At 43.9% G+C, this 12,091-nt stretch overlaps 4 protein-coding genes and 1 long non-coding RNA gene across 10 annotated transcripts in view; 3 read left to right on the forward strand and 2 right to left on the reverse strand.

Annotated features, from left to right (window-relative positions):
- Hipk (Homeodomain interacting protein kinase) overlaps window positions 1-7,713 on the reverse strand; it is a 43,839-nt gene extending 36,126 nt beyond the window's left edge. For both annotated transcript variants that reach the window (XM_020946941.2, XM_086827460.1), the window contains exons 1-2: window positions 7,483-7,713; window positions 1,702-2,373 (exon numbers count right to left, since the gene is read on the reverse strand). In XM_020946941.2, coding sequence (XP_020802600.2) covers window positions 1,702-2,053 — 352 coding nt within the window. In that variant the 5' untranslated portion in view covers window positions 2,054-2,373; window positions 7,483-7,713. The remainder of the gene's footprint in view (window positions 1-1,701; window positions 2,374-7,482) is intronic.
- LOC147644468 (uncharacterized) lies at window positions 6,080-6,917 on the forward strand. Its single transcript, XR_015270455.1, has 2 exons — window positions 6,080-6,283; window positions 6,327-6,917. It is a non-coding gene; the product is annotated as an uncharacterized LOC147644468 (long non-coding RNA).
- Window positions 7,714-7,968: 255 nt separating the features above from the next.
- Window positions 7,969-8,898, forward strand: Cypl (peptidyl-prolyl cis-trans isomerase-like 1 Cypl). The gene is made up of 2 exons (XM_020946934.2): window positions 7,969-8,328; window positions 8,387-8,898. Exons 1-2 carry the CDS (start codon window positions 8,246-8,248, stop codon window positions 8,832-8,834), a joined length of 531 nt encoding a protein of 176 aa, XP_020802593.1. The 5' UTR covers window positions 7,969-8,245; the 3' UTR covers window positions 8,835-8,898.
- BORCS6 (BLOC-1 related complex subunit 6) lies at window positions 8,848-10,095 on the reverse strand. 2 transcript variants are annotated; one of them, XM_086827466.1, is made up of 3 exons: window positions 9,556-10,095; window positions 9,041-9,500; window positions 8,848-8,983 (listed from the first exon to the last, which is right to left on the reverse strand). In XM_086827466.1, exons 1-3 carry the CDS (start codon window positions 9,950-9,952, stop codon window positions 8,938-8,940), a joined length of 903 nt encoding a protein of 300 aa, XP_086683592.1. In that variant the 5' UTR covers window positions 9,953-10,095; the 3' UTR covers window positions 8,848-8,937. The 2 variants fall into 2 exon arrangements, with proteins under 2 accessions (XP_086683592.1, XP_086683593.1); XM_086827467.1 differs by having other exon boundaries at window positions 9,559-10,055.
- Window positions 10,093-12,091, forward strand: part of klar (klarsicht) — a 128,707-nt gene continuing 126,708 nt past the window's right edge. For all 4 annotated transcript variants that reach the window (XM_086827451.1, XM_020946936.2, XM_086827452.1 and 1 more), the window contains exon 1: window positions 10,093-10,885. The gene's annotated coding sequence lies outside the window, so the exon portion shown is untranslated. The remainder of the gene's footprint in view (window positions 10,886-12,091) is intronic.

Genomic DNA, 12,091 nt, shown 5'->3' on the forward strand with positions numbered 1-12,091 from the left:
TTATTTAAGGTAAATTATACTAATTATTGAGCTGTTTCTAGGTAGAATCTCTAAGGTATCACACATATCACGTACTATTTACATTTCCAATTACATTTGAATTGGAACATTCAGGAAATAAGTCAACACAAACTATATTAACATTGTTGCTTCTACTATCTTTGCCTCAAATTAATTTCCAACTTTTCCGGCCGATAAGATTATGGAAATAAAAATAAACAAACTGTCGGAAAATCCATATATGGCCATATGAACACCCCTATCCCTATCTAGCCAAAGTATTTGGGGACAAACAAAACAAAAATTAAAAGAATCTCATTAAAAACAGGGCTTATCAAGAGATCCCAAGAAATAGCGAAAAATGTGTAAAAGTATTTTCTCGTTTTGTGTCAAGCCAAACACGACCAAACCAGAACCAGAGATAAACAAAATTCGCAGAGGGGGAAAACAAAAAAAAAAAATATTAGGGGACAAAATTATCAGAGAAGATAGAAATAAAAAGAAAACAATAAAAAATATTCCAGAACTGCGATGACGACAACAAGCGAAAAGCGAGCGAATGGAAAGCGCAAACAACAACAGAAACATTTTTATAAGTCGCAATAAGCGAAAAATAAATAAACCGAACGAACGAAGGAGAAACACACAGAAAGCACAGAGCAGGAGAAGAATGGGAGGGGCAAAGGAGGAGCTCGATTGGGAGACAATTGGGGTGGTAATTGCGTCCGATGGAATTTTCAATGAGCGACGTTGAATTGGCTTGGGAAATACGAAGCGGCCTTGTGAGTGTGTGTGTGTGCCTGAGATATCAGGCAATAACTCATAATAGTAATAAAACCCAAAAGTAAGGCAGCCATGCAGAAGAGAACAAAGTTTAGGGCTATGATGAAAATATAAACACGAATTTAGAGGGATTTTTCCGCGGGGGGTTTCCCTGAGACAGACGACGACATGTTCGAGAGCATGCAAACGCAATTGGATCCAGCACGAAGAAGGCGGCGGCCAAACAGGATGGAACACCGTCTGGGAATGTCCACGCAAACCCAAAAATACAAAATATACAACAAGTCAACGGAAGGAGAAACGGCGACAAACCATGTGAGTTATCGCTCCTCTCCTTCTCGCCCGCCCGTACAAAAACAAAAAAAAAAGTTGCCATGGCGTCTATTGTGATAATCAACAATGAAAAGGAACCGCGGCGGGTTGGGGGAGTGCCAGAGAGCAGGGCGAACCGGGCGATAAGGTTCCGACAAGAAGAAGCAGCAGCATTACGGCACGGCAACCAATAATAATAAATATTGCGCCTAGTATATGTATTAATAACAACGGTTTATTTGCCACAGCGCGTGTGTGATAACGATAACTCAAGCAAATCAAGCGATTGTCACAATAATCGATGAGTACCATCACAGCAGCAGAGTGCAATCAAAGGCTGAGGAAATTGAACAAAAAATTCCGAATGATTCATCTTTTCCCCTTTAAATCTTTAATCAAAGAAGGAAAAGGTCCAATTAACTGACCTGATTTTGTAACGTTCTTGTTCTTGTTCTTTTCGATAGGTAAAAATAAAACCGATTCTAAAAAGACTATCGAAAAAAATCGATCACTACCCACAAGTCTGTATTGCACATATTTATTTAAAATTCTAAACTCCCATTTTGATATCATACAACCTGAAAATTATATCTTTTCGGAACTCACCTGTTTGACGTTTTCGCTTGCTGGTCGCTGATACTGATGCTGATGCTGCTGATGCTGCCGATGATGTTGTAGGTTGCCGCTGCACGAGTTGCTGCTGCTGCTGCTGTTGCTGACGACGCGTTTCGTCCGCGGTTGCCGTTACCGTTAGATCACAGCCGTAGAAGGACACCGCTCTGGCCGACAGTCCCGCTCCTAGTAGCGCACCGAAGCCCGATACCGATCGAGCTACCGATCCTGCTGATGCTGTTGCTGATCCTGATCCTGGAAGCCCAACTCCAACTCCTCCTCCTCCTCCGGCAACGGCGGCGTAGTCAACGAAATCGGACGCTCTCGTCTGTTGGGACGTTTTCATTGGCGCACGCTATCCCGCTCCGGCGTGGTCTGCTCTCGTCCTTGCACTCAGTTGGCTGTCATTTGAGTTTTACTTCCGTTTCCGGTCGGCTCCGTTTGGTTCCGGCTTATTACAAACTACGTGTTTGTACAAAAAAATGCAACGATTCCACTTTTCGAATTTTGAGTGATCTCTTGCTAATTTCTATTTATCATTATTATTTATGTGGGTCTTTTCATTATTTTCAACTTTTCGCGTAAAACCCGATACGTAGAATATATATTTACAGTAATATTACTTATTTCAAGACAAATACAATTTATACCAAATTAAAAGAGAATCTGGAAAGAAAATGAAAAGAGAAATTCGATTAGTTTTAAGAAATACAGACTGTACTGGAATGGAATCTCAAATAAATCACGTACAAAAACAGCAACACACACGCAGACACTCGCCCACCTTTGAACACATTTTTAGTTTAATTAGTTTTGGGAAAATTTCCATTCAAATATGTTGTTGTCCAAGGAACGGACCAAAACATAATAATTATCAGACCACAGAGGGGATTCGCTGGGAGGCTTTTAAATATTATTTCAGGAAGCAACTAGACCAGACCACTGTGCCTGAGTTCACTGTAATTTAATATGCTTTTTCGCTCGAATCAACATTTAAACTACGCAAAAAACTGAGTGGAAGATAGAGAGAGGCACAAACTATAAAAACAAGAATAGCAAGCGGAGGGCGAAAACACAATTTGGGTGTCGAAAAAAAACAAAATGAAAATAATAATAATAAAGAGAACCACAAAAGAGAGCGAACAAAACAAACAACAATAAAAAACACATTTTTGAGATTACGCACTTGGCCCATTGTACACAGGCACGAAAACAGCGACCCAACACGTACACACGAACTTCTGGCTCACACGGATACACACATACACACACAGCCAAACTCTTTTTCTACGCACTTTGCTAAAAAATATATTCTACAAAGCCCTCGAAATTGAACCTAATTGGCAACTTTCGTTACCAACAAAACCCGAAAAACATCAAAAAAGAATAACGACCAAATTAAATCAAACAAAAAGCCGGTTCCAAAGCTATTAACAGAGTGCGAGCGGGATAGAGTGTGTGTTATTGAATGGATTTTTGAAATGCAGCTGCTGCTAGGCCCCAATAGGGCCTAAATCAGATACACCCTTAAAAGGATTAACCCATGGAACAAGCTTAGTTATGGGAAAAATCCAAATCCCTAGATTGCTTATTAACCCATAGGAAATCGATTCATAAGTTAGTAATTACTCTGGGAATGCACAAATAGACATTAAATTAGGCTTAAAGCTGTGGCAGTTACAAGGTGTTGAATAAAGGTAATAGAAAAGATATTGTGTTGGAATATTTGAAAATCATAGAAGAAATGATGAGTTAAAACTTGCTTTCGAACTTGGACTTTTTAGAGGCTTTTGCAACATATTTTTTGGAAAGACTCTTTGTAAGTACCCGCAGGCTCTTTAGGCTCTTGACTAATAAGACGACATTTAGTTAACAACGTCGACGTCAGCAGAGTAGTCAGCGTCGCCGTCCCGGCGCAGACGTCAAAACAAGAGAGAAGAAGAAGAAGGTGAAACCGGGCATAAAACAAGTTTGCACAGCTTCTTGTTGCTGTTGCTGTTGTTTTTGTTATTGTCCATCACAATCATCATCATCATCATCATCCCATTTTTGGGTGTAACCGAAATTAATATTTATGTTTGGCTGTTGGCTGATTTGTTCGTAGGAAAATTGCAAAACATAAAAGGTTTTCTTTCGTAATATTTCACCGCACAGAAACACACACACACACAAATGAATCCAAGCACAAACACGGACACAAACACCTGCCAGGTGTTTATTTATGCATTTTAATTTCTTTTGCACCTCTTTTAGCAGCTTCCACATACATATATACCCAAGTGTATATATCTTTTCTGTTCCCTTCGCGGCGGCTTTCTTCAGAGTGTACTTTCTTCGGTGGCTATAGCCTTCTGCTTGTGCTAAGCTATATAGCTGCCATTTGGGGCGTGCAACGTCTGCTCGCGAAGCCTTTTGTGGAGACTCTGAAGCCAAGCCAAGACCCGAAACTTTGTTGCCACAGAGCCGGAAAACAGAAGAGAGCCAGCCAGCGCCACTCTTTGCCCGGCGTCTGCGCAAGCCCCAAGCTCTTTCTCTCTCTCTCTCTCTCTCCACCTCTCTCCATCTCTTCCTTTCATACCCCCTCACTCTTTGCCGTGTTGCCAATCTGCGACTTTTTTAAAGCTCTGCCCGGGGGACAAATCGCGAAATTATTTTTGCTTTCCTTCGCCGTGGTTGTTGTTTTGGTTTTTCCTTCATTTGCTACCCACAAGGATACCAGAGGTATGCATGGGTTTTAGTAGAGTTGCAAATTTTAAAAAGAAATAAACGTAGTGAATCTTAAAAGTCTGCAGAAACTGTTTTTAAGTAGCAGAGCGCGGAATAGGGTGCGAAAAACTTTGATTTTCTACGCTTTCACATTCCCTACAATTACAGAAGGAGATCTGAAAATATGGGGTATTCCCTTCGTCGGAAGACTCACTCTTGGCTCAACTGCTTACGTGGATGTCGCCACCTCGAGCGCCACCCGCCACCCGCCAGCAGTGTGAGAGGGGGATCCCCATTTGACACGTAAGGATTTGCGTCGGCAGCAGAAACCGGAGGCGGCAGGGGGCAGGGGGTTGGGGGCTGTCGCTACTAGATGAGAGCCGGCAAAAGGGGCACCTTGCGAAATAGTTTATTGTGGTGCGGAAGGGTTGGGGTTGAGGTGGGTGCGAATGGGCCAAAGTGGTTGGATAGCCGGCGGGGCAAAAAAAAAAGCGACGCAGTGGCAAAAGTTGCGTCGTGGGCAGACTTAATTACACACACACACATATTTATAACACAAGGGACCGTTATAGTTTCACCCACCCTCAGTTTTGTAGGAGCGGAAAAGGGGGAAAAGAACAGCAAAAGGGTCAAGAGGTGACGCCAGGTGCAAATCTTTGGTTTCCCTGTAAAGGATCAAAGAAAAACATATGGTTTCCGCCGCAGAACTGAATAATTTGATCGAATTTGGGTTAACAAAAGGAAAGCGTTCTTCGGCAAGGAATCAGGGGTAATTATTCAAGAATGTGGTTATAATTCAATAGAAACTTCAACAATTGGAAGGGAAGCCACAGAAAAATCTAGTAGGCAATAATTTTATATTCCAAAAAGGAAAAGAGGTGACTTCATCATTCCCTTAAATTTTTTCTTTAATTTTTAATTTAATATATTATATGTAGAAATAGAGTTTTTAAATGCAATAAGAAGGAGTTCTAGAACCACGGAATCCTTTCTTGATGTAACTAACATTCAAATGTGGCGAAAGCTTGGATAGATTTTCGGGATTTGTCATTGAGCGCTCAGCAGGATATGCTATGAGTCTGTGGACCCCCGCGGTGGGGTTTTCCCACAAGAAACCTCGATTAGGTTCACACTAAAAGTGGTTTAGTGCCAACGTCAGCAGGCAGCTCTATTTTCCTCGCTGTTTCCACAACTCCCTGCCCCCGGAGCGTCAACGCCGCAATTCAATCAGCAATATGGCTGGCAGCCTGGGCATCAATTACAGGCCAATAAAGCTACCGCCCCTTACTGCTCCATTTCCCGCACCCCACTTTAGTAATCTCGTTTGGTAAACTTTCCAAACAGCTGTTGGGTGAGTGGAAGCGTGGAAGGGGTCTGAAATCGCGAGAAGCGGGAAGCAGGAAGCCTGGAAGGGGTGTGGAAGATCGTGGGTGGAGCGCACCTAACATATGGAAGCGTCGATGGGTTTTGTTTTTCTTTTCTTTCTTGTAAGCTCTAATTGACAGCTGCCAAAGTGGGGGGAAGAGAGAGAGAGCAGGACAAGCTGGGAAAACCCACAAGCAGTTAAACACCACCTTTCCCCCTGCCTCGTTAAAGTTGTGCAACAATTTCCCTTTAAAGGATTTACATAAAAAACCCCTCTACATCCCTCTATCTCTTTCTTTAGGTATCCTGCTTTGCTCTCCCGCTCTCTCTTTGTCCTGCTGAGAGCGGACAAGGTAGACAGAGAGAGAGAGAGAGAGAGAGAGAGAGGGCAAGAGCAGCCGGCGGCGGTGTCTTTGATGAGTCGACAAATGCCGAGCTGCTTGATTATGACGATGCAGCGGCACAGCAGGACAGTGTTGTCAGGTGATGAGCGACCGTATTCTGAGTATAACTAAGCTAAAATGAGTTTAATTATGAAAAAATACAAGCTTTAAATGTGCAGCTATGTCTATGATATGAACGTCTGATATTCCGAATTGAAAACTTAAATTCTAAAAATAAAATGTTTCGAATTTCCCGATTCCATATAAGCTATATTTAAGGCTGAAAGCTAGATCTAGCTTAAATATGCTGGACGGGCAACACTGCAGCAGGACAAGAGGGCTAAAGAGAGAGCAGTGGGAGGAAAGAGAGAAGGGGGGGATGGAGTATAAAGAGTGACTTCCGTTTGCGAGCTGTTGTTGTTTTCATTTTGTTTTGATAAATGCAAAGAGCAGAAAAGGAAGTAAAAGAGTTGACGATAAATCCCAAACAATAAAGGAACCCCAAGTGGATATAAGACAGAAAGCGTAAAGATTTTGAAATTTTAAATTGCAAATACAAACTGTTTCGTTCATTATTTTTGGTATTCATTACTTTTAGCCCTCTAAAATACTTTTTAATTTCAAAACAATGGTTTGTTGGAGTTATACTGATTTAAATCTCTTAAATAAGACTATTGTAATTCCCGTTTAATTAGCAAATACTGTATCTTTCTATCCATAAGGAACACAATAATAAAGAAAAACATAGATACTCTATATAAGGGTTCCATTGTTTAAAACTCTGTAAATGGGACTTAATTTTCGAAGGCACCTCTAGCTGGGGAGTTTCATCACAAGCAGCCTTTCCTAGACAGGGGAAGGGGCAGGATACGCACCCGCATGCGAGGGAAACACTGGGAAAACGTTTCTGTTTTCCCATATTGAAAACGCACAGAGAGGAAACACCCCCAGCATAGGCCGTTTATTTTCGCCCGAGTCACCCTGTGCAGCAAATTGCTAATAACAAAAGGCAGCCTAAAAACACAAGTTCCAATGGAGAAAACAAGTTAAAGATGCAATTGAAAATTGTTTCTCTCTGTCTATCTCGTTTGCGTTTGGCTTTTCTCACTCACACTCGCACTCGCACGCACACAAACACACACACATACACACAGTACGTGCGCTACTTTGAGTTCATCGTTTTTAATTCATTTTCGAGAGTTTCTCTTCTCTCTGCTTCTTCTCCTGGTTCGCCCAGCAAACACAACAAAAAAACACGCTACACTCACACTCACACACAACAGACGTGGTAATTGAATATTGCTTTTAAATTTTAGCTTACTTCTCAGCTTCATTGACGATGTGCTGTCGTGGAAACTCTTGATTGCAAAAAAACACACGCCATGGTTATATTTTCCGTCGCTATTTCTCACTCCCGCACGCGCAAAACACAATTTTTCGCCACCGTTTTTTTCCGTGCCTTTTTCCGTGTTTTATTTTTTATCGGCCGCCATAGAACTGTGTGACCGAGGCGGTTGGACCTGGCAAATATCGGTATTTCGCTTTCTTTTTTGGTGTTTTTTGTATACTTGTTTTTTGGTCACTCTGAATTCCGCAGCTGTTATTTAACATTGTACATCATACACGTCTAGATGATAATTTGACACGTTTGCAGATACATGGGGTCGAATCGTATGTAAATTTTTAAATTCGTAACATAGGCGCTCTTTTCTCTCTCGGATTCTGCCGGGTGGATAGCAATTACCAGAATTTAGCATTTTACAAGTTTACAGATGCATGTAGAATTCTTATGTAGGAAATAAAATTCATTAACAGACCAGCTCTCATCCAAGCAGAAAAAGAAATATTAATATTATTTAAATTTTTTTAAAACGTTTATTTCGGGTGAAAAACATGTTTTGAGTTATCGATGTCCAGCTATATATGACGACCGATAGTTGGCAGCACCGCGCATGTCAAGACCTCGAGTGTGACCCCACCGAATTTATATTCGCTTTGTTTTGATTATTCATTTTTGAGTGGGTCACACTGGCAGCACAGCGTAAACAATTGACGAATTGCAATTTTAACTTCATTTAAATAAAATGCTGTCTCTAACTGATGCCGGTAACTCTGTTGGCATTCCAGACAAGGCCTGGCAGCCACACTTTGTGACTCTGGAAACGAGGTAAGGGTGATTTCTTTACTATTTGGATTAAACTAACTCAAAAATGTTTACTGCAAAGCATGGGTGAAATCACAGTGGAGTTGTACTGGAAACATGCGCCCAACACGTGCCGGAACTTTGCCGAGCTGTCCCGAAGAGGCTATTACAACAACGTGGTGTTCCATCGCATCATCAGGGACTTCATGATACAGGGAGGTGATCCCACCGGCACGGGCAGGGGCGGTGCCTCCATCTACGGCGCGGAGTTTGGCGACGAGCTGCACGGCGACCTGAAGCACACAGGCGCCGGCATCCTTTCCATGGCAAACTCGGGGCCAGACACCAACGGTTCCCAGTTCTTCATCACCCTGTCGCCCACGCAATGGCTGGACGGGAAGCACACGATCTTCGGGCGAGTGTACACCGGCATGGAGGTGGTCAAGCGGATAGGAATGGTTGAGACGGACAAGAACGATCGTCCCGTGGATCCGTTGAGGATCATTAAGGCGAAGGTGGAGAAGCTGTGAGAGATTAAAGCCATTTGAACTTGAACTTAACATATATTTTGCGGAATGACTAGAAACTTTCTAAGATACTTGTTTGATTGCGCTGATCAGGGGATTGGGCCATCTACATGGTGCTGTCCAGCATGTCCACCAGTCGCTTGATCTCCCTTCTGCAGGTGGGAGGGAAAACATCGTTAGACGCGTTTCTGGAAGAGGTTCCTACTCACATTCGCTGTCCCAGCTGCTCCGTGGGCTTCATCGACTTGGTTATCTCCTCGGCCTTGGCCAGCAGCTGGTACTGGCACTTGATGTTCGCGTCCAGCGTGTCGGTCAGCTTGTTGACCGCACTACGGTGCACCTCCACGTTGTCGGCGGTGATTGAAGAAATGGAGTGCAGCAGGTTGCCCAGGTTCTCCAGCAGGTTGTCTACAGAGCTGGCCAGGTACTGGGCCTCCAGCTCAATGTCGCTCAGCACGCTGCCATCGACCTCGGGCACGTTGCGCGACTGCAGGAAGCGGCGCGTGAGCAGGCCCGATGATCCACCGCCCTGCATGCCGGGAGCCACGGAGGTGGATGGTGTGGTGTGCTCAGAGGAGTAACCCTCACGCAGCTTGGCCTCCAGATCGTGGGCCACAAAGTGACGCATGCCGTCCGAGTCACTGGCGCCCTCCAGCTCGTAGGGAAGGTCTGCAAAACGTGGAAAGGGTCAGAATGCACTCCCGCTTGCGTTGCTTCATATTACTGCTCTCCGATCTTATCCTGTTGCGCTGCACATCCCCCGCCGAGCTGTCCTTAGAGTTGCTGTTCGTGTTGCTGTTGTCCTCCTCCTCCTCGGGGTCCAGTTCCTCGTCCTCGCCATCCTCCGCGCCGGAGTCCAGGTTCACGTAGCTCTCGTCACTTGTCCCGGGCAGAGCGTTTCCCGGGCCCGCCGTTGGCGTGAGGTCCTGCAGTACGTTTTCCGGCACTGCGCCCGGATACTGGGCCAGAAACGGAATCTCCGTGTACGAGGACGCGGGCGTGGTCTGCCCTCCAGTTCCGACCCCGGATCCTCCTGATCGCTGCCGATTGTCCTGGCCACTCTCCTCGTCCACGTAACCGTAGCGTGGGCGGATGGGAATGTCCTGGTGGCGGTGGGACATTATCACTTTACTATCTTTTAATTCCAAATTTCCAATTCGCTGAAAAACAAAGATTATATGGAATCAAAACAAACTTCGATAAAATTAGAGTGACCAGAAAAGGTTTACAACAAGTAGCCACCGTCGTGGGCAGAAAAAATACTAGAAAAAGTATAGTTGCGGCGGGCAAACCTTTTCGATCGCCTTGGCTCTCTGGTCACTCTGGCGAACCATCGAAAAGAAAACAGCGATTACTTCCGTTCAGCGCGTCGAGCTCTTGGCAATTTTCCGAAACAAATTACAAATTCGAAGGAATCGTGAAAAGTGCGACCGCCGCCGCTTTGCCCAGTGCCGAATTGAACTAGTGATGAATCCGCCGCGTGTCTAAAAGTCGTGTTTTATGTTTTAGTGAGTAAAGTGAGTTGCAAACAGTCAAGCCGCTAAGAAGTGCCGAAGAGCGAGAATAAAATTAAGAAACGGCGACAGACGGAGAATGTGCAAAAAGGAAGCAGACGCAAATTCAACTTGTGTCGGTTTCTGGTGTCTCCCTGCCTCGCTCTCGCTCGCATCGTCCGCATCTGGCCGTGTTATGTGTGAGTGGTGTCTGTGTGGCGTCGCCTAAAGTGCATGTGAAAAATATTCAAGAATCCGATCGAAGCGGGCGACCAAGAGTTATGGAAGTAAAGGCTAAAACCGCGGTTGCTGGAAAAGTGTGAAAATCACTGGAGAAGGCGGCCCTGAATAGGGTGAAGCCAAATACACCGCAGCCGCCTGCAGTGCGTGCACTTGTATATGTGTGTGCATGTGCGCAATTAAGTGTGTATGTGTGTGGAAGTAAAGCAAAAGCAGGGAGAAGAAAAAAACTGTTTTCGCAGCCGGGGTACAAACTCCAATTGGAATCTGTAGGAGCTGGAAGAAAAGCCATTCAGCGCATGCGTGGCTGCAAAAATCAAAGTAAGTTGACTATATCATTGCAAAAATTAGAACAAAATTATATTTGTAAGTTTGCACAAAGTGAGCAACTTTTAAAGGAGGACCGCCTGTGCTCTCTTTCCTCCGTTCCTGTAATTCTGAGAGTGTGTTTGTGTGTTGTATGTTTGTTCCTCTTCTGCTTCTTCTATTTTCTTTCGCTGGCGGGCAACTTTTGTTCTTGACTTCTGCTTCGTGCTATTCGTTCGCTTTGCCAGTTACACTTTGTCTTTCTTATTTGTGCTTCTTCTTTCTCTTTTAACTGCAAGTTGTGCAGTCAGCAAGTGTGAGAGCGAGCGCGCCAGATCATTGAGTTTCTTCTGCCTCACTCCCACTTGCCAGTACCAACCCCCTGTCCGTCGCACTCCATTTCAATTTTATTACTGTAGTGGTGGTGCTTTGCTATCTACCGTTATGTTTCGATTGCGATTTCGTAATAACTGCGATAATATTTGTTGGGCTCGCTCTCTTTCGCTTGCTCCTCTTTTCTCTCCCACTTTTCTCTACCACTCTCTTTGCTTGGGATTGTGTGTGTGTAACTCTGCATCTCAATTGTTGTTGTTTCTGCTGATGTGCGTGGGTGCTTAACTATCAATCGCTTTTGATATCTGTAGAGTGCAGAAAACTGAGAGGCAAGCGATAAAAAGGTGAAAAAAGGCGCAGAAAAATGCTATTGATTGATATATGGGAGCAGAAAAAGCATGTGATAGGTGACATAACGAGTAAAAGGACTATTCTTACATTAAGATAGTTTATTTTCTTATAGTAATTAATTTGTATATTAATATTTTCTTATTTCTTAAGAATGGTGATTGCAAGTTACCGTCTTCCTTCACACTTCAGTTTTCAATTGCAGCTCCTAAAAATAAAACTCGATGAGGTGCGGGGTATTTATTTATATTGCATTCCACTCGAGAAAGAGTGGAGGGGAGAGGAGCTATTTGTCCCAAATTCCACAACTGATGGCACTTGAACAGGCTCTTCTTTCCACTCATTTTCCTAACGTTAGACAATTTCCTCGCTTTCCGACTTGAATGAAATTGTTGTTTTATATATTGGTTTCCATATTCCATTCATCTATCGTTTCGCTTTCCTGATTCTCTGATGTGCCGATTTGCCGCTCTCCCACTCGCTGACCCGCTGAACCAACACAGACAAGAAATAGAAAACCGTTTAAGGCTGTACAGTTTA

Source organism: Drosophila serrata, unplaced genomic scaffold (assembly GCF_035046125.1).
Source record: "Drosophila serrata isolate PLE 108 unplaced genomic scaffold, ASM3504612v1 contig_172, whole genome shotgun sequence".
Lineage (NCBI taxonomy): Eukaryota > Metazoa > Arthropoda > Insecta > Diptera > Drosophilidae > Drosophila > Drosophila serrata.